The sequence below is a fragment of the Camellia sinensis genome, chromosome 7, assembly GCF_055761805.1.
Source record: "Camellia sinensis isolate YWXY chromosome 7, ASM5576180v1, whole genome shotgun sequence".
Taxonomy (NCBI): domain Eukaryota; kingdom Viridiplantae; phylum Streptophyta; class Magnoliopsida; order Ericales; family Theaceae; genus Camellia; species Camellia sinensis.
Window position 1 is genome coordinate 192,533,868 of NC_138967.1, and position 24,630 is coordinate 192,558,497.

Consider the following 24,630-nt stretch of genomic DNA (forward strand, 5'->3'; position numbering starts at 1 on the left):
TCGTTTCGGCAGTAGAAAACGCGCCCCAACCTTCACGCTTCCTTCAGCCCAAATTCACCACGTACGAGGGGAAGATGGATCCCTATATACACCTATGCCACTTCCACCAGGTTATGGCGGTATATAGGCGAAACGAGGCTTTGATGTGCATCCTCTTCCCATCAAGCCTTGGTGACCTAGGCTTAACTTGGTTCGAAAAACTTCCAGAAGGCAGCATAGCCTCCTGGGAACAATTGGCGGAGGCGTTCGTCACAAGGTTCAGAACGAACACCAAAACCCCGGTGGAGATTGACCAGTTACTCTCCATCAACATGGGTGAAAAGGAGACACTAAGATTCTACAATAGTCGCTACTGGGAGACATTCAACCAGATTGGGGACTGCCCTACCAATCTCGTCATTGCACAATACAAAAGAGGCCTTCTAGTCGGAAACAGACTAAGGGACTCAATCACCATGACACCGCCCGTCACCATGGAGGCTTTGATGGAAAGAGTGCATCAGCACATCAGGGTGAAAGAGGATGGCGCCCGTGCCAAAACAAAATCTGGCACGACCGTAATACCAGATAAAAAGACCACAACAAAGATCAACGCGGTAGAACGTCCGAACAAAAACAGACGAGGCAGGCGAGACAACGGAGAAGACCATGATAAAAGATGGTTGAGAATCCGCACAGCCATAACCACGGTATTTAAGAAACCGATCTACAGGATTCTGAGCGAAATACGTGATGAACCTTTCGTTAGATGGCCAGCAAAGCTAAGAGAAGCACAGAAAGACTATGACGAAAGGTCGCGATGTACCTTCCACAAAGAAAAAGGGCACCGCACTGAAAATTGTATGCCATTGAGACAACATCTGGAGGAGTTGGTGGCAGCCGGTCACTTGGATAAATACATTGAAGGAGGGACGCAACCAGCCCCCCAGGACCACAATAACCCCAATGGAATACCAATTGACGCCCCACCTCAAGGTGTGATCAATGTGATACATGGAGTATTCGAACTTGAGTGTGTATGCGAGCTCAGAGGGTTGATCAAGAAGGCGGAGCACTTAAGGGAGATACTAAGTGCCCAACCTACCATCAAAAAGGAGAGAACAGAGGCCAATAACGTCATGTCTTTTTCAGACAAAGACTTGGAAAGAATATATTGCCCTCACAATGATGCACTGGTCGTCACCCCCCGCATCAAGGATTATGACGTCAAGCGAATTCTGATAGACCAAGGTAGCTCGTGTGAGATAATGTACTACGAAACCTTCAAACAACTGAAATTGGATGACAAAGACCTGGCACCAACTGTATCTTCCTTGATTGGATTCAACTCAATGCCAGAATGGCCAGTCGGCAAAATCATTCTTCAAGTCAGGGCAGGTAGCGTGACAAAACAAGTGGAGTTTTGGGTGTTAAAGGTCCCTTCCACTTACAACATAATCTTGGGAAGAACGTGGCTGCATGTCATGCGATCTGTGGCGTCATCCTACCATCAAGTAATGCGGTTCCCCAACGATGCCGGGCTAATTTAAGAGGTCTTTGGAGACCAAATTATGTCCAAGCAATGCTTTGTCACGGCTAATGGCAGCCGCGCTGCCAAAGGATATGTTCATTCGGTGGAAGAACCTGAGAGTAATGAACTGTTCGTAGATATCGGCAGAGCAGCTGACCAAAAAGCAGTGGAAGATTTGGTAGAGGTAAGAATATATTAAAAGAACCCGGATAAGTTCTTTTTGCTCGGTTCGTCGTTGTCCAGCACTGAGAGATTAGAGGTCTTGGAATTCTTGACCTCTAACATCGAAGTGTTCGCCTGGACACCCTACGACATGCCAGGCATTGATCCAAACTTCATCTGTCACCAACTCAATGTCCACCCATCTGCCAGACCAATCATTCAGCGCACTCGCAGATCGGCACTCCACCACGCTGAGATAGTAGCGGAAGAGGTGGGAAATCTGCTAGAGACAGGAGCTATCAGAGAGGTGCACTACCCCAGATGGATTTCCAACACAGTCGTGGTACCAAAGAAGAATGGCAAATGGCGTGTCTGCGTCGACTATAAGACAGTCAACAAAGCATGTCCAAAGGACAGCTTTCCCCTACCACGGATAGATTAATTGATAGACCTAACAGCGGAGCACAACCGGCTTAGCTTTCTGGATGCGTACAGAGGCTACCATCAGATCGCCATGTACGAACTAGACCAGGAGGTCACATCCTTTACTACTCCAAGAGGACTGTATTGCTATAAGGTCATGCACTTTGGCCTAAAGAACGCAGGGGCAACATTCCAGATAATGGTCACCAAGATGTTTGAACCATTGTTAGGCAGAACAATGGAAGCTTACATCGACGATATGGTGGTCAAAAGCAAGGACGAGAACGACCATCTAAGGGACCTAGGTGAGATGTTCCAGATTTTGAAGAGGCACAAATTGCGCCTTAATGCATCTAAGTGCGCATTCGGTGTAGGATCTGGCAAATTCTTAGGCTTCTTGGTGACCAACCGGGGTATAGAAGCAGACCCCTCCCAGATCAAAGCTATTCAGGATCTGGAGAGACCTAATTCAGTAAAAGAAGTACAACATCTCACCGACATGGCAGCTGCACTCAACCGATTCATTAGCCGGTCGTCAGACAGACTACGACCATTTTTTCAAGCATTGAAAGCCAAGTTCGAGTGGGACAAAGAATGCGACCGCGCCCTGGAAAGCTTGAAAGAATACATGTCTTCTCCACCACTACTAGTAACCCCAATACCTGGAGAAGAACTCTTCCTATACCTGGCAGTCTCTCAGCACGCAATTAGCGCAGTATTGGTCCGCGCGGAAGGAATCCAACATCTGTCCATCTATTACGTTAGCAAGACATTGCTGGGTGCTGAAACAAGGTATTTGCCACTAGAAAAGCTGGCTTTAGCCTTAATGATGGCATCAAGGAAGTTGTCGCACTACTTTCACGCCCACACCATAGTTGTCCTCACAGCTTTCCCATTAAAAGCTCTGTTTGAAAGAGCGAACTTTTCTGGGAGAATCTTGAAGTAGGCAGTAGAGTTGGGACAATTCGACATCAAGTTCCAACCCAGAACCGTGATAAAAGCCCAAGCTTTGGCAGACTTTGTCGCAGAATTCACCCTTAGAAGTCATCATATCTGCCCAGTCGACGTGACTGATACAACCAAACCAGGGATGGAAGTTGACGCCAGAATAGCGTAACCCCTGGTGCAGGATACTCAGTCGGATCCCAATGCAGACCAGAATAATGAGAACAAGGAAGAAGCGAACCAAGCTACACCAAGCCAAGACTCACCAACAAATAAAGACTTGGTACAATCAGATAGCGAGGGGCAGACAGCAAGCTTAGACCTTGAAGAAAACACCAGCAACATTCTTGACCCCACGACATCATCTGACCCCTCCACTTGCTGGAAATTGTTCGTTGGTGAGATGTGGAAGCTCTTTGTGGATGGAGCATCCAACCGACATGGTGCAGGACTTGGCATAGTCCTCATCTCACCAGACGGCCTGGTTGTGGAGCAAGCAATCAACCTTGGCTTCCCAACATCAAACAACGAAGCGGAGTATGAAGCACTTCTTGCAGGACTCAAATCAGCATTCTACATGAAGGCCACGGAATTAATGGTTTACAGCGACTCACAGCTGGTTGTAAACCAAATTTTTGGCGACTATGAAGCAAAGGATGACAGGATGGCCAAGTACCAAGAATTGGTCAGAACAGAGATCAAGAAATTTGAAGTAGTAAGGATAAAACAGATTGGCAGGGAGGAAAACAGCAGAGCAGACGAACTAGCAGGCTTTGCGTCAATGGCAGATACATCCATCCTTCACCCACTACTAATTGACTACCTACCAAGGCCAAGCATTGAAGACCTCGAAGTAGAAGAGGTATGTTGCGCCGAATTAGGCCCCTCATGGATGGATCCCATTATACTGTTCTTAAAAGACGGCATCCTACCGGAAGACAAGAAAGAAGCCAACAAAATTAGAGCAAAGTCACAGCGATTTTGGCTCTCCCCATCTATGGCATTGTACAAAAAGTCATTCTCAGGACCTTATCTAAAGTGTGTCCACCTTAGTAAAGTTGAAGCATTCTTGTTCGAAATACATGAAGGGGTGTGCGGAAGCCACCAAGGAGGAAAATCATTAGCTTACAAAGCCATTTCGCAAGGATACTGGTGGCCATACATGCAAGCTAACTCAGAAAAGTATGTGAAGAAGTGCGAGAAATGTCAGAAGTTTGCACATCAAATACATCAGCCGGCCAGAGAACTCCTACCATTGACCAGCCCATGGCTCTTTGCAATGTGGGGCTTGGACATAGTAGGACCACTTCCAGCAGCACCCGGAAACAGAAAGTTCTTTCTAACCGCAACAGACTACTTCACAAAGTGGGTGGAAGCAGAAGCATTGGCCTCAATCAAAGAAAAAGATGTGAAGAAGTTCGTCTGGCAGAATATCATTACTCGATTCGGCATACCTAAAGCCCTAATATCAGACAACGGCACCCAGTTTGATGGCAGAATCTTTAGAGGCTTTTGTGAAGAATACAAGATAGAATTCTACAATTCTACACCAGCATATCCTCAAGCAAATGGCCAAGCAGAAGCATCAAACAAGGTTGTCTTGGATGGACTGAAGAAAAGGTTAGAGAAGGCAAAAGGCAAGTGGGCGGAGGAATTTCCTCATGTTTTATGGGCTTACCGCACCACACCTCGACGATCAACAGGAGAAAGACTATTCTCCTTAGCCTAGGGCATGGAAGTAGTAATCCCACTGGAAGTTGGCCTCCCCACAATTAGAAGCGAAAATTTTGATCCAGACTTGAATGGAGAAGCCATAGCATTGGAGCTCGACCTCGCCGAAGAAATAAGAGAAAGAGCACTAGTCCACATTGCCTCATATTAACAAGAGTTATCCAAGAAATACAACAAAACAGTGGATCCAAGGCAATTCAAGATCGAAGATTGGGTGCTGTGCAAAGTGATGGAAAACACTCTGGTGCCAGGAGATGGCAAGCTAGGGCCTAATTAGGAAGATCCTTACAAAGTGGTTGGGTTAGCAGGCAAAGGGGCATACCACCTAGAAGACAAGGACGGCAAAGTAATCCCTAGGCCATGGAACACCGCTAATCTCAAGTTATTTTATTTTTAGTTTTCCTCTTTCAAACATGTGTAATTTTTTCTTTCCTTAATAAAACAAGTCGATTCTTTTCAGCATAGTTGTTTTCTGTAAAAATTAGTTTTAGTGAAGTTAGGAACATTGCAAACATTTTATTCTAACCTGGCTGGAAAAACCAACTTAGAGGTTGACTGGATTAAACCAACACCCCTCCTAAGCCCAGGATAAAGATCCAGGCTGCAGGACGTTTGGTCGGAATAACCAAACACTTTATTTTAGGTTGGCTGGAAAAACCAATCTAAAGGTTGGCTGGAAAAACCAACACCGTTCCTAAGCCCAGGATAAGGATCCAGGCTGCAGGACGTTTGGTCGAAATAACCAAACACTTTACTTTAGGTTGGCTGGAAAAACCAATCTAGAGGTTGGCTGGATTAAACCAACACTTGGTACTCTTTAGCCGAAGTAAAGATATCGGCTAAAGAGTGGTTGGCTGGACTAAAACCAATACCTAGTACTCTTTAGCCGAAGTAAGGACATCGGCTAAAGAGTGGTTGGCTGGATTAAACCAACTCTTAGTACTCTTTAGCCGAAGTAATGACATCGGCTAAAAGAGTTGTTGGCTGGATTAAACAAACTCTTAGTACTCTTTAGCCGAAGTAAGGACATCGGCTAAAAAGTGATTGGCTGGATTAAACCAACTCTTAGTATTCTTTAGCCGAAGTAATGATATCGGCTAAAAGAGTGGTTGGCTGAATTAAACCAACTCTTAGTACTCTTTAGCCGAAGTAAGGATATCGGCTAAAGAGTGGTTGGCTGGATTAAACCAACTCTTAGTACTCTTTAGCCGAAGTAATGACATCGGCTAAAAGAGTGGTTGGCTGAATTAAACCAACTCTTAGTACTCTTTAGCCGAAGTAAGGACATCGGCTAAAGAGTGATTGGCGGGATTAAACCAACTCTTAGTACTCTTTAGCCGAAGTAATGACATCGGCTTAAAGAGTGGTTGGCTGGATTAAACTAACTCTTAGTACTCTTTAGCCGAAGTAAGGACATCGGCTAAAGAGTGGTTGACTGGATTAAACTCTTATTACTCTTCAGCCGAAGTAAGGGTACAGGCTGAAGAATGGTTGACTGGATTAAACCACTCTTGGTACTCTTCAGCCGAAGTAAGGGTACAGGCTGAAGAATGGTTGACTGGATTAAACCACTCTTGGTACTCTTCAGCCGAAGTACGTATATCGGCTAAAGACTGGTTGGCTAGTAAGCTCAGTTAGATTGCTCAGCTAAGACTAGAATAAAGTATCTCGGCCGAAAAATATTGTGTTTCGTTCAAGTTGCAGTTAGAAAGCAAGCACAAACAGGAAAGCAAACCGAGATAACAGTTGGAACAAAAGAATTCATTGAAAAATTCATTACAAGTGCAAGCATACAGATCAAACCGGAATAAGTGTTGAATACAAAAGATGATTTTCATTGATTAAATTCAAAACAAGTACAAAGGAGGGGCCACAGCCCGGTTACAAAAGCAAAAAGAAAAAAGAAGATACAAAATCAGTTAAAGAGATCGTCCAGATCAGCATCTAGCTCAACTCTGAGTCTGGTCTCATCAAGAAGTTCGGTCGTAGCCAGAACTCAGTTGGGCTCGGTAGAAACAAGCTCCTCTGCGTTCGGCTTAGCTAGAGACACGACTATAGCATCAGGTGCTGGGGGATTGGAAATCGCTGGAATTGGAGGAGTAGGCTGGCGACCGGGCTGGGAATCGTCTTCAGAAGAAGAACCTCCATCTCCACCTTCTTCAAGAAATTGCTTCGGAAGGTCGGCAGCATACTCCGCCAGTGAGGCTGGAATGAAATACTGAGGAGCATTGTAGATTTCGGTTTCGGGCCCGCAACCGAGCTGCTCCACAGCACCTCTCTAGCCGCACTTGAAGAACAAATCCTTTGTTGCTTCACATTGTTTGATATAAAGAGCTTCGCCTTCCTTGAAACCCCGGAGCTCGGCTTCTTCTGCCTTCTTCTTCAGCTCCGTTATCTCGGCGTCCTTCTTACCTTCGAGCTTGACTAGCTCACGAAGGTACTTATCTTTCATCACAGCTAGGGCCTTCTATTTGTCTGCATCGACCGAGGTAACTAGTCCGGTCAAACGAGCTACCTCGGCCTCTAGCTCGGCCGTTTTCTGGTAGGACTCCTTCAGTTCGGTTGTTTTTGCTTCAACCTCTGCCATGGCTTGCCTTGCTGTGCTCCTGAGCTCCAACACATTTTTATGCGCAATTTGGCCCTTTTGCACGGCCTGACAAAAAAAAAAAAAAAACTAATGACAAAACCGAACAGAAAGTTGGTGATATTTAGAGAGACAAGAAGAACAACTTACCAGGATCATTGATTTCGTGGCCGAGCGGATGGCCTTTAGCTCGGTCAAGTTCTTGTGGTGTTCCATGTCGGCTGGGAGGCACACACTCTTGGCAAGGTTGAAAGCCATCAGATGGTGTTTTTCAGCGATAACTGAATCAGTGTCCTGAATATCGCGGTTCTGGAAAGTCAGTTTGGGTGCCCATTTGGAAGAGTTGGCTCGGTCAGCGTGCTCCGGTTGCGAGCTCGATGGAGGGCTTGGTGGCAGAGTAGTTTCGTCTTCATCAACTAAGCGTTGTTCAGTCTGGGTAGTACGAGTGCGCTTAGTTCGGCGTGATGAGGAGGGTTGTTGTGATGGTAGGGCCACCACGGTTTCTTGTGTTTGGTTTGGTGGTGGTACCTCGGCCCTGTTTGTCTCGGTCAAGAGAGCCCTGACTCTGTTTCTCTTAGCCATCTTTTCTTCAGCAGTCAGTGGGATTAGGTTAATTTGTGACAAGGTTGGGTCCGGTTCGGGGGCGTCCTCCAACAAAAAGTCAGTTACTCTGGTTTTTCGGTGGCCACTGTATCTGTATGTCGGTTCGAAATTTAGAAGTTTGGCCCAACTTCTTTCTGGAAAACGTAGTGCGGCGCGGATAGTGTTCAGGTTGGGATAACTGTACAAGGAATGAAGATGGGCTGAATCTGCATAAAGAAAACAAACTGTTAGTTCGGTTCAGGAGCAGGTAACCGAAATAAAGCAAAGCATGCCAACAAACCGAAGTAATTATACCAGGTTCTCCTTTATTCCAGTTTATACTTAGGCCAGGGATCTGGGCTTGCTGGTCTTCAAAATTGCGAAATACCCAGAAAAAGTCATTATCATTCAAGTCTTTGTCCGGTGTGTCTTTTATTATTTTTTCTCGGCGGCGGCGTATTCTAAGATAGTAAACCCAACCGTCTTTTTTCGACCCTATGGAGTACTGGTGGAAGATTTCGGCTAAGCCGAGGTTAATGCCAGCTCGGCGGTTTAGCTCAGCTATGCCCATTATTATGCAGTATGAGTTGGTGGAAAGCTGGGTTGGGCATATTCTCATTTGCCTAAGGAATTCACAAATTAAGGGTTGGACTGGAAATCTTAGTCCGGTTTCTATTATTGCTAAAAGGGTAAAAGGTACAAAGCTCTGGTTTCCCCAAGGTATAACATCTTTTTTGGCTAAGGATAGGTGGACATCGTCAGGGATGTTATAATCCCTTCGGAATTCGGCCATGCCACCTGGTGTTTCTACTAAAAACCTATATTTACCCATTTACTCCTAAGTTATGTATAAATTATGCTTGATGCTAGCTCGGTCGGAAAATGTTGCTGTGTAGCTTGGTTGAGCGATCAAAAGGAGTACTTGGGCAACCTAAGTCTGCAAAGTGAAAAAACAGAAGTGTTAAGCACAGGTCTTTAGACCGTGCTACAAAGTAAAAACAAGTTAAGTCTTACTTCGGCTTTGTGAAATGTTGCAGGTCCTATCTCAGTTTCAGCAAGGTACTTGGTAGCTCGGTTGGGGCAAGTGATTTGTTAGACCGGTTGAAATTCTAGGGGCAGCTTTCTTAGTTCGGTCTGAACTAAGAGTGCTGGCTTAGCCCCAAGATAGTTTGGTCGGGAATTAAGGCCTTCAAAACACACTAAGTGCAGACTTAGTTTGGTTTGTTATCTCGGCTAAGATAAATCAAAAGATAGTTTTTTGACTTGTTAAAACTGCTGGTACAAGTGTTGGTTCGGTTGAATGGTCTGGCTAGACTTACACATAGCATAAACAGTATCCTAGTCCGGTTGCATTATGATTTTGGATCGAAAACCAGTGTTCTACAGGGTATTACATGTATTCGAGTGTTCTATTGCTAAGTTTTTCCAGAAACATACAAATCAAGTAAAAAGAAAGAGTGTGTTTTGCAAAAACACATAAAACAAAATACAGTGGATTGAACAAATACGAAAACAAGAAAAATAAAACAGATTTATAATGCTTACCTGATGAAGATCGAACAGCCTAGAGAATGGGAGCACACGGCAGCAGCAAAACACGAGCTTCACAGTTGCAAGGTTAAAGGACAGTGGAGGTTAGAAGAGACAGAGAAGGAGATGAGTAGTCATTCGAAATAGCAAGGGTTTGTTTTGTGTGGATGAAAGGACGAAAATGAGGGAACTGTTCAAAAAACACGAGGTACGAGGGCGGCGTGACAGCTGCCTTCAGCCAATAAGAGCATGCCACGTGTTCATGAAATAAGAAGCGTTTCAGTTGCTGTGATTGAAGAGACGTTTTGACCGGACAGGTACAACCCGGTGTGAATTTAGCTCGGCTGGAAAGGCTAAGATGGTTTTTTAGCCCGGCTGGAAAGGCTAAAAGGGTTTTTTACCCGGCTGGAAAGGTTAAATGATTTTAGCTCGGTTGGAATTCTGAAATTTTTTAGCTCGGCTGGTAACAGGTAATCCCTATCATGCTACGCAGATGGAATTAAGGGGCAATTGAGAGGGTAATTTATACTTATAAATTGGGCCGAGCTGGGTAATGGGCCTTTATGGGCCACGTTACGAAGGACTGAGTAAAAATGCCATGAAGTTACTCCGGCCTACGAGAGGTGTAAAGTTACTCCGGTCTAAAGGAAGCTTTGAACATAGCCCAGTTGCCGTACTCAAAGTTAGCCTGGTCTTAGCTTATCGAGGTTATCTCGGCCAGAACCTTACTGTTTGATAGCTCGGTCTGATCACACCATGGTTGGCGCTAGGAGAAACCTGGGTAAGAGCAATGAATGGAAGAGCCGAACTAAAGTTAGCTCGGTCTAGTCTGCGGCTTAGCATAAGCCGTGCTTACCTCGGTCATAGTGGAATCCGACTATGGTAAAACCATCTCACTTGGTTTAAGCAGTGAGGAGGGTGTTGAAGGATAAGCATTATCTTTCAGGAGTATGAATCCTAGGAGGACTCTACATGGAGGAGTAAGAGTCCTACTTGGATTGTGCCACAAGGAACCTATAAAAGCTTACAAATATCACTTATGGGGAGGTAACACACAACTTTGATACACAGAGCTTTTTGTCTACTTGTCTATTTTGCTGACTTAGGCATCAGAGGGGTTTCCGGCACACACTCGCCGGTTAGCTCATGTTTGTGTTTCCAGGGAGTAAAGTGACGACGTTTGGAGGAGCGCAGACTTGATCAACAGGATTATACGAGAAAGTTTATTTCTTTAAATGGAACAAACACCGTTATTGAAAATATCATGTTTAAATTTATTTCAGTGTTAATGATTGCCTAAAACTACTATCACAATCAAACAAAAGGGTTATCTACATATGAAATATACTTTTCGAAATTATATCCCACAAGAGATCCATTGGTATGTCATCATCACAATCACAAATTAATTAAAAATTTCACAAGCTTTCAAATAAAGTTTAATTTAAATCCCAGACAAAGCACTGGAAATAAATCAGTCAAAAACTAACACATCACATTTTTCTTTTCCCATAAAAGATTTCATGGCAACATATGACACCATAAGACTCATTGCAAATTAATTAGAATTACTACAAATTAATATGCACATGTAAATGACATCAAATTATATTTAAAAAACCCAAGTATATAACATATACTATATATTTTCTCAAGTTTCAAGAATTCACAAACCAAAAATCATAACTTGATTTTAAAAACACATTTTTGAGAAATTTCCAAAAAATATTTGTCAAATATTTGTGCCTTTCCTTAAAGAGGAACTTGAGATACTAACTTATAAACAAATATATCTTTGTGGACCTATTAACAGACATCCACAAATCAACCATTTTTTAATAATCTCAATCACTTGATAATGCACATCACTGGAGTGAGTAAAACAATCATGAGTAAAAAATTATTACATATCATAATCTCACGAAAACTCTTGACTTAAGATACAAAAATGATTATGTCAATGTTGTTCTTAGGCTCTTCCTTTTTATAGTTCCCACTTCTTGAGCGAGGCATGTTAATAAACAAAAATCAAGAAGATCTGTAAATAAGATTTGCTTTCGAGAGCACTCGGATGCCAAAAAGTCACAACTCCACAAGTACCACTTCAAGTTTGAAAGACACGTTTTCACAATTTTCAAACTCTGAAAAACTTAGACTTTAAAAGAACATAGAGCGTAACCCCCACTATGTTTCTTAAACTTCAACTTCAAGATTTTAAGATTAATCAAATCAATAGATCCTCATCAATTTGTAATTTCTGAATACCATAATCTGTTTTTGCCTTTTTTTTTTTAATTTTATTTAATAAAACAAAACTAGAAAAACATATATGGATAGATATAACAAATTACATATATATCTATACTATTATATATGTGAGCACATGACTTGGTGTCTAATAGTGTGGTAGCTTCTCCTTCTGCCACGTGGCAAATTTTTCTATCCTAAAATAAAAAAATGTTATTCAAAGGCATGAGTAAGATTTGAACCCAAGACCTTGGGTTTCATTAAGAACACTCTTACCATTTAGACAATATACATATTATGGCATTAATTTCTTTATTATTTGTTTTTATGCTTATTTATCTGAATTGCACATGCATCGCATGTGCCACACCACTAGTATCTATACTATTATTAAAAGCCAACAGGAACTTTGGTGTCCTTAAGCCTCTCTTAGAAATTTTTTTCATTTTTCCTAAAATAGTCATAACTTCTTAAATAATTACATTATTTTTACACTAACATCAATTTGTAGTTAAGGGTAACATGACAAGTTCTCTGCATTTCAACTCTCATTAGTTAATCTTTTGATGGTTTTATCAAAGAAACGAACATAGTTGTGTCCCCAATCTGTATAACTATTTTGAATCTGAATCGCTTTCTGGATGTAACAGAATTGAAATTGTTTGAATATTGTTGATTATGTTTTTCGAATTCATGTTTTCTCAATTTCCTTTTTTTATTTTATTTTATTTTTTTAAAGATATTGATGGATGAATATCAATAGATTTATGAATATCCACATATTCTTATACATATGCTATATACATTGTTACTCCCAGATTATCACTCAATAACTTCTTTTTCTCATCTTTTGATACACATAATTTCTGGGTTTTCCATTTAACAAAAGTCAAGTTGAAATCAATCATATATTTAGGTTGTATTTGGATCATGGATTGGGTAGGAATTTGGAAAAGGAAAGGAAAATACAAGGGAAATGGAGAAAAAAAATGGCTTATATTTTATTTGCATTTCTCTCATCGTTTCTTTTTTGTTTGCAAAACCCTATTTAAATCTATAATCTAAACACAACCTTAGTGGATTTTTTGTTCTTTTTTAATTTTGTTTCACCTATTCACTTTTTTTTGTTTAGCCTAGGTGTGGAGTTAATATTTGTTGTTGCTTTTTTTTTTTATAGTAAAAATTGTAATTGTAAATTGACAAATTGTAAATAGGGTTTTGCAAACAAAATTCATATTATAATTCTAAAAGAAATTGCACACGCATCGCGTGTGCCCGGTTGCTAGTACATATATATACACACATGAACAGAAACATTTTGACAAGATTTGATGATAAAGAGAACATACACGATTATACAACAGAGGATAAACCTCTTGCAAAAGCAAAATCTATAACATTTATATACAGAGGACTCGGAATTTGAATTCCATCAACTGACACAGAACACAAGTTGGGACTGTTACGCATAACAAATTCAATGCCGAATTGGGTAATAAATGGGCAGTGAAGAAATTCAATTTCTTTCACGAAAACACAATTCGATGAAAGGGCCATGAGTGTAACAACATGTATTGGTTCTGTTGTTCATAAAGACTGTTTCACAAATTCCAAATCTGTATGAAAGTAGTTACTAAAGTAACCAACCAAAAATAAATTGATTTCTGGTAGATTCAAACTATTTATAAGTTATAACTGGAACTGTTTTAATAATGATAAATCTGTTTAACAACAGTTCTAATACACAAAACAATATTTGCCCAAAAATTATATACATCGAATCTGTCTTAAGATTGTTAGAAAAATAGTACCAAACTATCGGGAAAATATAATTTAAAAATATGCAAACGATTTTTGGGTAAAATCAAAACTGAAATAAATCGATATAATAACGTGATAAAACTATAAATAGATAAAACTTGATCGAGTCGAGTGTGTGACACTCTCTCCTTAAGATAGACTCGTCCTCCCACCAGTGCTTAGGATTTAATGGACGTCTATCTCCCAAGATACAACGATCAATATCTTACACTAGCAGCACTACTATTGCAAGCCTAGTGAATTTCGTTGTGCATGAACTCTCTTTATAGGAAAATTAGACTCAGGAAATATGAAGAATAAATGCAAAGTGAAGAAGAATGGCAATTCACCCCCCAAAATGAAGTGAGGGACATGGAATATAAAGACTTTTAAGTGACTCTTTAGAAAGGTTGTGATCCTTCAAAAGGACACACCCTTTCATCTCAAGAGACACAACCATTGAAGTAAATTTAAATTTAAATTTTCCAACAAATGCAGCATCCACCATGTTCCAAGAGAAGCAAATCAATGTATATATACTCTTGTTAACATTGGAATCAACCAAAAAGAACATCTAATCTTTCTTGCGGATCCACCAAGTTCTGTCTTTTCTTTACTAATTACAGATATGGTTTCTGCTAGATCGAGGACCCCCCCCCCCCCCCAATATCTTTGGTTTGTATAACTCTTAAACTACTTGTCTTATTTTTCATTTGAATCAAAAAGAAAAAAAAAAAAGAAAAAAGAAGAAGGTAATTTCTCCCTTTTAACTAGTTTCTTAGTTTTTGGGTGATTTGTATTTACACAAGTTATATAAATTTTTTATATATAATCATGTGATTTAATGTGAATTTTTTTATGATAAAACAAAATATTTATGAAGATGATTTTTATGTAAAAAATTGGTATTAAAATATCATTCGATGTTTTCTATATATATATTTAATTTATAAATGTTATTGGAAGACTTGTGACATGAAAATTTTATAAAATTTAGGGCAAATTATGCAAATAGTCTCTATAGTTTGAGACTCGTATCACTTTGGTCCCTGACTTTTTAATTGTGACACATTTGATCCTGAATTTTAAATCTTGTTCTAAATAAGGACAATTGAAGATATCATTGTTTAATTTCAAGGGCAAAATCATCAATTTAATAAAATATAAACTAATTTGACAAAAATAAATGTGAAAAAAATATTTTTAATTTTAAAAAAATTATTTTTATCCACCAATGATAAAATTATGTAAAATTGATAAAAATTAATAAAAATTACATGATTAATTTTTTAAAATTAATTTTACATGATTATCATCCAAACATATAATAAAAATTAATTTGGTAAAAAAAAAATAATAAATGTCTACAAGATTTATCAATTTTACATAATTTTATTTTTCGTGAGTACAAATAATTTTAAAAAATTCAAAAATATTTGTTTGACATTTATTTTTCTCAAATTAGATTATATTTGATCAAATTGACAATTTTACTCTTGAAAAATCTAATGATATCTACAATTGTTCTTATTTGGAACAAGATTCAAAATTCAGAGTCAAATGTGTCATAATTGAAAAAGTCAGGAACTAAAATGATTTAACACAAATCCCAAACTACAGAAATTATTAGTGTAATTCACCCTAAAATTTATTAATTGATGTAACATTACTACATTCATAATTTAGATTTTTGCGCTTAGGTAGTTCACTTCGGTGGAGTGATAATTATTAAAAACAGAAGAAATTATAAATGGACAAAAAAAAAAAAAAATTAAAAAACTGACCTCACTAATAATTTTTATAAAATTGAGTCTATTAAGCCTATATGTATTCAGGTCCATAAGATCCCTTTTTTTTTTTTGAACATGGTCCATATGATCCCTTGAAGTGCTAATAATGGAATGGTCATGAAACATATTTGAAGGCTAACTACTAGACGAGGCCAAGCATGGCCCAGATATTGGCCCAACTACTAGACGAGGCCAAGAGAGGACTACAAGCTGGCCCAGGAAATCTAGTGAAACTGATCCAAGAGCCCATTGTGGGGCCTCGAGCTTAGGGATGGCAATATCAACCCGGCCCGACGGGGACCCGGACCTCCCCGTCCCGATAAATAGGGTTTTCCCCGAAAATTATTCCCTATAGGGCTGGGGACGGTATTGAAAAATACATCCCTGATAATTTTCGGGCCGGGGACGGGGATAGGCTTCTCAACCCCGGCCCCGGCCCGACCCCGACCCGAAATTTCCCCGATGATCCCCGCCTTTATAATTCTTAGCTGTAGTAGATAAATATCTGTTTTCATCTTATATTCTCTCTCAACTCTCTCACTGACTCAACTCTTTCACTCTTATCTTCTCTCTCAACTCTCTCTCTTCACTCTGTCGTTCTCAACTCTCTCGTTCTTCTCTCTCTCTCACAGCTTTCTCACAGTCACCGTCATGGCGACATCACCACCACCACCGCTGGTCCCAACCCTCCTCCTCTCTCTCTCTCTTCTCCGCGCCTCGGTTTCTCTTTCTCTCTCTTCACTTCGTCTCTCTCTATTCTTTAGCAGAAGGTTCGTCTCTCACCACCACCGAACCCACCGCCACAGCCACCGTCACCGTCGATCTCGCCATAGAGCCTGGTCATTGGCGTCGCTCAGATCTGTACCAGATGATGAAGGTGTACTCAGAGCAGATCTGTTAGATCTGTCCTCTCTCTCTCTCTGATCTGATGTTGTTGTTGTTGACTCAGATCTGTGTTGTTCAATTTTTTTTTTTAATTTGTGTTAATTATATATGTTGATCTGTGTTGATAATTTGATGTTGATTTGTGTTAATAATTTTTTTTTTTAATCTGTGTTGATCTGTACTCAGTCTGATTAGTCAGTGGTTTGTTGAACAAATTTTTTTTCAGATCTATGTTTTGATTATTCAGTGGTTTGTTGAACAAAATTCAAAAAAAAAAAAAATAGAAGCTCGGGGATATGTCGGGGTCGGGGAAACCCGATCCCCGTTAGGGGACAGGGACGGGAGGGTGATGGGCTCCCCCGCCGGGGATCGGGGGCGGGGGCGGGGATTTTGTAATCTTCGGGGATCGGGGACGGGGGGAGTAGTCCCCGGCCCCGCCTCGCCCCGTTGCCATTCCTACTCGAGCTTGCCTGGTCAGACCTCTCGCTTTACCTAATTTAGGACTTTGAACGAGTCTGAGTCAAGGCTACGTTTGGTTTGGTTTGAGTTTTTAAATTTTTTTTTGAATTAAAAAAAAAATTAATTTAATAAAAATAAATATTAAAAATATTTTTTTAATTTAAAAAAAAATTATTTATGTCCTTCAAAAAGATAAGTTATATAAAAATGATAAGTGTTTTTGATTTTTTGATTTTTTTTTTACAAAACTAATTTTTTATAAATTCTTTTTGGAACAAATTTTTTAAAATCAAACCAAACATGGCCTAAGTTATTTTGATGTAAAAACTCAACGAATTTAAAAATGTACTAAAACTCGACTTGCTTACATATTTTTTTTTTTTGGGATCTCGGTATCCAACCCACTCAACCCATTAATCTAGGAAACTAACCCATTGTAATTAAAGTTGGGACAAAACTTTATATGGATTGGCCTCAACAAATTATTTGTACCTAAGAGATTTCGAATCTAAAACCTTAAAGCTCTGTTTGGCAAGGTGGTTTGGGGCTATTTTAGCCACAAAAGACAAAACAGGCTATTTTAGCCATAACAAACAAAACATCACATCCAACTCTTAATCATTACACTCTTCTCTCACAAAAAAAAAATCAAAAAGCCTTTCCCAAACCAAAATTTTTAGCCTAGGCTAAAATAGTCAAAAAAAATCAAAAAGTCAAAAAACCAATCCACTTCCCAAACGGAGGCTTAGTGGTAAGGGTGTAAATTTGGCTTGGGGTGGGCTCGATCTCGAGTCCAACTCGGGATCCTGAGCCTGCACTATCATTTTGAAGCCCGATCTGCCCATGGGCCTGACTTGCGTGGCCCGGCCCAATAACTCCCTTAAGGCCCACTCAAAGCCCAATCCACCCGCGATCCAGTGTCATTTTTAGTGAAAAAGAAAAAAAATTTGATAAAAAATATTAAAAAAAATGTTCAAGCCTACCCAGGCCTTGGGTCGAGGCTAGAATACCCTTTGCACTTAGGCATGGGCTTGGGCCTGAACCTAATTTTTTTGGCTCGTAGCTCGGCTAGGCCTGAATTTTGACAAAGCCTGGACAGATTAACATGGGTTGGCTCGAGTCGGGCTGGACCAAATTTACACTCTTATCTAGAGGGAATACATGCCCAAGTCCTAGACCTTAATGATCAAATCAACCCATTATAATTGACTTATTTATTTAATGAGTGAATCTCAAATAAATTTTAATCCACTTCAATTGAGACACAATCTCAAGAAACAATAAAAAATAACCTTATTTGTTTAAATTTGACACATTCTTGGATTTGAAGATTTATGAATCTAATACACTTCTTATTTAAAAGTTCAACAATCCAATAAAAATCCACTTGAGTTTAGACTCGAACAAGTAATAATAAATTATTTGTTTATATTTGACACACTCTAAATTTATAGGTGCAACAACCCAACACACACCGAATTTGAAAGTTCAACAATCCAATCGTAATCTCCATAGATTATCTTTTTCCTCTTCACCCTAATGCATTTGCTGCTAGAATCCTATTTTTTTACGAAAAATGAGTTTGACCCCCTTTTGTGGAGGACTTCCACAACCCCCTTATTGATCTACACTATTCATGATGTGTGGGACCACTCATGTATGTGTAGGGTCCACATCATGAATGGTGTGAATCACAAAGAGGGTTGTGGGGTCCTCTCTACCATTGTTGTTTTTTTACATGCACATATCTTGTCCATTAATAGGTGCACAAGACAAGAAGACCCATCCCAATACCCCCACAAAACAATACTAGATAACCCATACACATACATACTCTGACAATGATTTATTCTTTGCTAGGAAAAAGGTTCGAAACAAACAACATTCAAACAAACGTACGACTTGGTGTGTAGTGTGTGTGCGTGCCAAAGACGATCAAAAAGTGAGAAAGATTGAAAAAAGCTGAACCAATTCAACAAAAGAAACAGAAAACAAAACAACACATGCCCAGCAAAGTCCTCCCTGCTCCTCTCTCTCTCTCTCTCTCTCTCTCTCTATATATATATATATATACATATATAGTTTCTCTCTATTCTGCAAACTGTGTCTTTACCGTTTCAATTCTCCAAGAAACCATTGTTTGAGTAAACTGATCTTAATTTTTGTAGAAATTTGCAAAAGGGTTTTGGAGAATTTTGAGCCAGATTGTTTGGAGACTGTGTAACAGAGTCCAAAGACTGTTTTCTTGGTGGTGTTTTTGAGTTGGGTTTTGAGAGATACAGAATGGGTTTTTGAATTTTGGTAGAGAGTAAGAAGATCGGTGAAGATAATCAAGAAATGTTTCCTTTCTCAGAGTCTGTGGCTTTTGGTGGGGGTTTTGAAGTTTGATGATTTCTGGGGTTTACGACTCTTGATTAGGGTTTTTGAGTAAGCCATCATTAGGTTTGTACTTCTTCACTTTCCTACTTTTTCAACCACCTTTGCTTTTCTTTTCTTTTCTTTTCTTTTCTTTTTTAGTGGTTCACTTGATTGCTTACTTTTTGAGGTCATGTGAAATTGAGAATTGCTGGTAGGTATTACCTAATCTGATGCTCTGATGTTTGTCTGATTTCAAATTAGCATTCAAAATCGCATATTTGAATCTTGAAGAGTAACATTATTTGAAGAATCTCGTTGGATTGTATTTGGTCAATTTGGTTTAAGAAATTCACAGGATTAATCAGGTATATATGGCCCTGTTTTGGTTTCTTTCTCTGAAAAGATTTCATATTGGTTTATTCTCATGAAATTGAAATGCCTATCTATTTGTATTCTTGTTCATTATTTTGAAAGAAAAATGCTTGGGAGCATTAATTAGTGCTCCCACTAATTAGGTGGCAGTGGGTACCGCCATTACTGATGTGATGTTTTGGTCTTGGAGTTGCATTTTTTTTATTTTTTTTTACTTTTTTAATGCATTAGTGCTATTAGTGGTGATGTTTTTAGTGGGATCAATCATTGTTGATTTTGAAATGCGTCTTATAATTTTTTTAAGAAAGTTTTTTGCCTAATCTAAAAGGGAAAAGTTAGGGATCATGAAAATTTTGTCATGAAAATGATCATGAAAAATTTATGATCCTTGAATTACCTTGATTAGTGTGTGGTGTTTTATTCTAAATGTAATTTAAAAGTTACAAAATTTTCATGATACCTAACATTGCTGAATCTAAAAATAGACATGCAGTTCCAACTTCCATGTAATGGGTATCAGTTTGATTTGTGTTATATGTGACATTGCAGCAGAGCTAACGTTATCCAATTAATGACTTTTTTCTCTTTTCCTCTGCGAAGAGAGTTTTCAAGTGGTTTCCATGAGAGAGAGAGAGAGAGAGAAGTAATGAGGGTCTATACCCACACGAAAGATAAACAATGACCTATTGCTTATTTTGGAAAGACGGTAAAAAGTGATTTTTTGACTTTTAATTAAGTTTTTGACTTTTTGAAACAAATGATTTAGAAAGTTAGTAAAAAGTTACTTTTAACTTTTTTGATTAATATTTGTTTATGATGTCAAATCACAATAAAATGATCAAATTATCTCCATTAATTTAAAATATTTACAACTTCACTCATGTATCACATTTTGACTCACGAGGGGTAAAATTATAATTTCACCAGTAACTAAAAACCAACTTCCTAAATAAAAAAAAAATAAAAAAGTCAACTTTTGGCTTTTGCTACAAACCAAAAAAAGTGATTAAAAGCTAACTTCTCAAAATAGTCTTACATAAAATAATATATTTAACCTATTATTTAAAATAATTAAACAAGCTGAGTGTTACTAGCGAAGCTAACTCAAGATCGTTTGTTTACATAACGAATCGAGCCGAGCTTGCAAGCTCAATTTATTTGTAGCACTAGTTATAAATATGTAAAATTGCCAAAAAAAACCTAGACAAACTTTTTATCATTCGGGGAATTTTTCAAACGCCAATTCACAATTTGCTCCCACCCTAGATGATTTCATATTGACATGGGCTACGCAACTTTATTTTGTAAATGAATAATACTACATCTACCAAATTTTTGCTTCCCCAAATTGTCCGAATTTGTGTATACCGGTTGTCCAACCATTCATACAAGAATAAGAATGACAGTCGCGGTTGACAAGGGTTGCACCGGTCATCCGGACGATTGTCTAGCTAGTCATCCAATTTACAAAATTCGGGCAATTCAAGGGAACTCTGATTCGATATATCAATCATTTTTCTTCTGTAACTAGTTATAATGAAAATGCAAAACATTCCTTACCGGTAAATGTCAGACAAACAGTCAGATTTACCAGCCTGAAGAAGATCTAACCAAGGCAACCACATCTACAAGAAACTTCTGATCTACTTTCCACTTCAGGTTTTACCCGATGAAACCTCAATCCCCTCAAAACAAGCCTGTCTCCCTTTATTACTTCGTCTTCATCCCTCATTGCACCTGAAGAAAACAGAGCCACTGTAAGTCACCAAATCTGGCCAAACAACATGATAACGTTGAGCATGAAAATTCAATTCAGTGAGCGAAATCCATTTATCTTTGAGAAAGCATATGCATTGTGCATGACAATTTCTCAAGTATGAACCTCTTTGGTTGTTCTTGAGCTTAACCAATACTAAACCTCATTTGTTATGAAAGTATATTTTCTTGCTTGAATTCACTTCTTTTTCTTTTTTTCTCTTTTTGGGTTGAGCATTTGTATAAATGCTGTCATTTTCTGCATAAGTATCTGCTATTTAAATTTCTTCAGATCATCCTTATCATATTTGGTTTGGCATATTTTTAGAGTTTGATGTATTGTTCAGTTAAAGTAACCATCCATGTTTTGGTAATCCTTTCTCTAAATTAGCTGTGTGTTCAAATGTTTCTGATTATTCTCGACAGTTGGGGTATAGAAAAAATAATAAATAAAGCACTATGGTAGCAAAAGACCGGTCAAATACTACAGACTCTCCTACGGTGGAGGTTGGAGAGATAGACACCAGGGCACCATTTCAGTCTGTTAAGGATGCTGTCAGTTTATTTGGTGAAGGCGCTTTTTCAGGAGAAAAACCCGCCATCAAGAAGACAAAACCTCATTCCGCTGAGGTATTATTTCTCATACTAGTTTTGAAAATGTACTACATTTATATCAGTGACTTAATTTTTCTTCTTGTGTTGTGTGAATCATTTCAATAAAATTTTGCATGTTCTCGTTCTAGTTTCATTTAAAAATTCCCTCTTAAAGTTATTAGTGAAGTGGTATTTCCGGTTATTATCACAAGTTTGTAGCATGCTTGTGCACGTATACAAAATTTTCACATTATTATTCAGATTTAGATAAACATGATTTTTTTAATCCAAAAGATAAGGCACTTATGCATTTTCATTTTTACAAAAAATTCATACATCATAAAAGATCACCCAGATAGGTGATCTTTAAATTGAAAAGGAAACATATCTTTTCATGCAAGGACAATGATAGTTTTTTACTTTTTTTTCCTTCTAAAATTGGTATATTTTTATTTGTGGGATTATGTTTTCAAAGAGGTGTTGTTGTTTTTAGTCTAACTTATTGAAAGACTATGCTATGGCTTGGGGTAATGAATGAGGATTTATTGACTGACCTTTTGGTTGGTTCTGATCAGTTTACATATACTTTTATGTCTTACTGCAGAGAGTATTAGCAACAGAGACACAGCTTCACTTGGCCCAGAAAGAGTTAAATAAGTTCAAGGAACAACTGAACAATGCTGAAACTACAAAAGCTGAAGCACTTTTAGAACTCGAAAAGGCTAAAAGGACAATTGAGGATCTAACCCAAAAGATCGAAACCGTGACTGACTCAAAGGAGACAGCAATCAAGGCAACAGATGCTGCAAAAGATCGGGCAAAGCAACTTGAAGAAACAAGTGGTGGCTATCCTGTGGTAAGTAATGGTGCTTGGAAACCAGGCTTGGAAAGTAAAAGAGAACAGTATGTGACTGCAATTACTGAACTCGACGCTACAAAACAATTGCTAAGGCAAATTCGTCAGGATTGTGATGTAACCCTAGAAGCAAAAGCCGATGCCTTTAAGCAAGCAAAAGAAGCGGAGCGTGCGGCCAAAGCAAATGCGGAGAAAGTTGGCGAGATTTCTAAGGAAATTACGGCAGTGCAGGAGTCGATTGGGTTGGTGAAGCTTGCAACGATGCAAGCCAAGCAAGAACAAGCAAAGATATTTGCTTTGAAGGATGTTCAGAAGCAATCTTATAAAGCTACCCTTGAAGAGTCGATGAGGAAATTGCTTGCGTTGAAGAGAGAGTTCAATCCTGGGCTCACCAAAGATCTCGAGGCCAAGCTGGCTGAAACGGTGACTGAGATTGGAGCCTTGCAAAAAGAGATGAGAAATGCGAAGGATTCGGATCTCGATTCCGTTGAAACTGTTGCTTCAGAGCTGAACGGTGCTAACAGCTCGCTTCGTAAAGTTGCGGAAGAGGAAAGCTCGCTGCGAAGCTCGGTGGAGTCGCTTAAGCTGGAGCTAGAGAATGTGAAGAGAAAGCGTTCGGAAGTGAAGGAAATGGAAGCGGAAACAGAATCTGTAGCGGGGAATCTGCATATCAAGCTCCGGAAAAGTAAGTCCGAGCTTGAATCAGCCATGGCAGAAGAATCCAAAGTAAGAGGTCATTCGGAAAAAATGATCTCAACCCTCAATGACTTATCGTCAGAAAGCGAAAATGCGAGACACGATGCAGAAGAGATGAAGAGGATAGTTGAAGAGTTGAAAAAGGATGCAGAAGCTTCTAGAATTGCTCTAGAAGAAACCGAGAAGAAGCTAAGAGTTGCATTGGAGGAGGCGGAAGAAGCAAAAGCAGCCGAGGCAAGAGCTCTTGATCAGATCAAAATATTGTCCGAGAGAACTAATGCGGAACGGGCCTCAAGTTCCGAGTCCAAGGCCTGGATCACAATCTCGAGAGAAGAGTTTGAGGCACTGAGCCGGAAAGTTGAGGAATCGGACAAATTAGCCGAAATGAAAGTGGCTGCCGCAATGGCTCAGGTAGAGGCTGTTAAAGCGAGCGAAAATGAGAGTCTAAAGAAGTTGGAGGCGACTTGGAAAGAAATTGATGATATGAAAGTTGCGACTCGGGAGACACTGAAGAGGGCGGAGATGGCCGAGGCAGCCAAGAAGGCAGTGGAGGGAGAGCTACGAAGGTGGCGCGAAGACAAAAAGAAGGTAGCCGAAGCTGCTTCTCGGATTCTCGTGGAAACCGAGATGTCATCGAAATCGTCCCCCTGGATTCAAAAGCAGAATCCCCCAGAGAAAGTCATGGTTGCCCGGAAGTTGGAAAAAAAGAAAACTTCTGTTCTCGGCGGCGTCTTTCACAGGAAGAAGAATCAAATCGAGGGTGGATCACCGTCTTATCTGCCTGCTGAGAAGCCTTTGTGATATTGTTTGCCAAACTGTTTTGAGCAATTGAGAATGGTTGATAGGAACAATGCTTATGCTTTGGTTTTGTACATTTTTAGTGAAGTGGAATTAAATTCTTGTTATTTTCTTGTTTGTTTTTGGGTAGGGATATTGAATGTGAAAGAGTTATGGAAGCAATTGTAAGAGTAGGAAGAGTGACTAGGATCTAGACAATTGCTTGGAGATTTCAGTATAAATGATTCACCTTTTTTTTGGTTTTTTAGAAGATGGAAATGGGGTAGAATCCCTCCCAAGTGGGGCTGTTCAATATGTTCTTTCAATTACTTGAGTTATTTGTAAAGGCTCTTCTAAACTATTGACAAGCATTATTTTGATTTTTTAAATTTTAAAAACGAACAGATGAATTTTTTAAATTAGTGAGAAGTTTCATTTTTTCTTTCATATAGACTATAAAAATATACAAATTGATATTTTACATTATTGGCGTATTTTTTTTTGACTCTTTCTATTAACGGTCTAATTTGAATAATTTTATAACTTAAAGATATTTGTATGTTTTTATTATTTA

At 39.1% G+C, this 24,630-nt stretch overlaps 1 protein-coding gene across 3 annotated transcripts; it reads left to right on the forward strand.

Annotated features, from left to right (window-relative positions):
- Positions 1 to 18,413: 18,413 nt before the first annotated feature.
- Positions 18,414 to 24,329, forward strand: LOC114319767 (WEB family protein At5g55860). Of its 3 annotated transcripts, XM_028266812.2 has the most exons (4): positions 18,414 to 19,090; positions 19,268 to 19,371; positions 21,560 to 21,763; positions 22,332 to 24,329. In XM_028266812.2, exons 3-4 carry the CDS (start codon positions 21,593 to 21,595, stop codon positions 24,078 to 24,080), a joined length of 1,920 nt encoding a protein of 639 aa, XP_028122613.2. In that variant the 5' UTR covers positions 18,414 to 19,090; positions 19,268 to 19,371; positions 21,560 to 21,592; the 3' UTR covers positions 24,081 to 24,329. The 3 variants fall into 3 exon arrangements, with proteins under 3 accessions (XP_028122613.2, XP_028122615.2, XP_082736399.1); XM_028266814.2 differs by lacking the exon at positions 19,268 to 19,371; XM_082880273.1 differs by lacking the exons at positions 18,414 to 19,090; positions 19,268 to 19,371 and having other exon boundaries at positions 21,448 to 21,763.
- Positions 24,330 to 24,630: the final 301 nt, after the last annotated feature.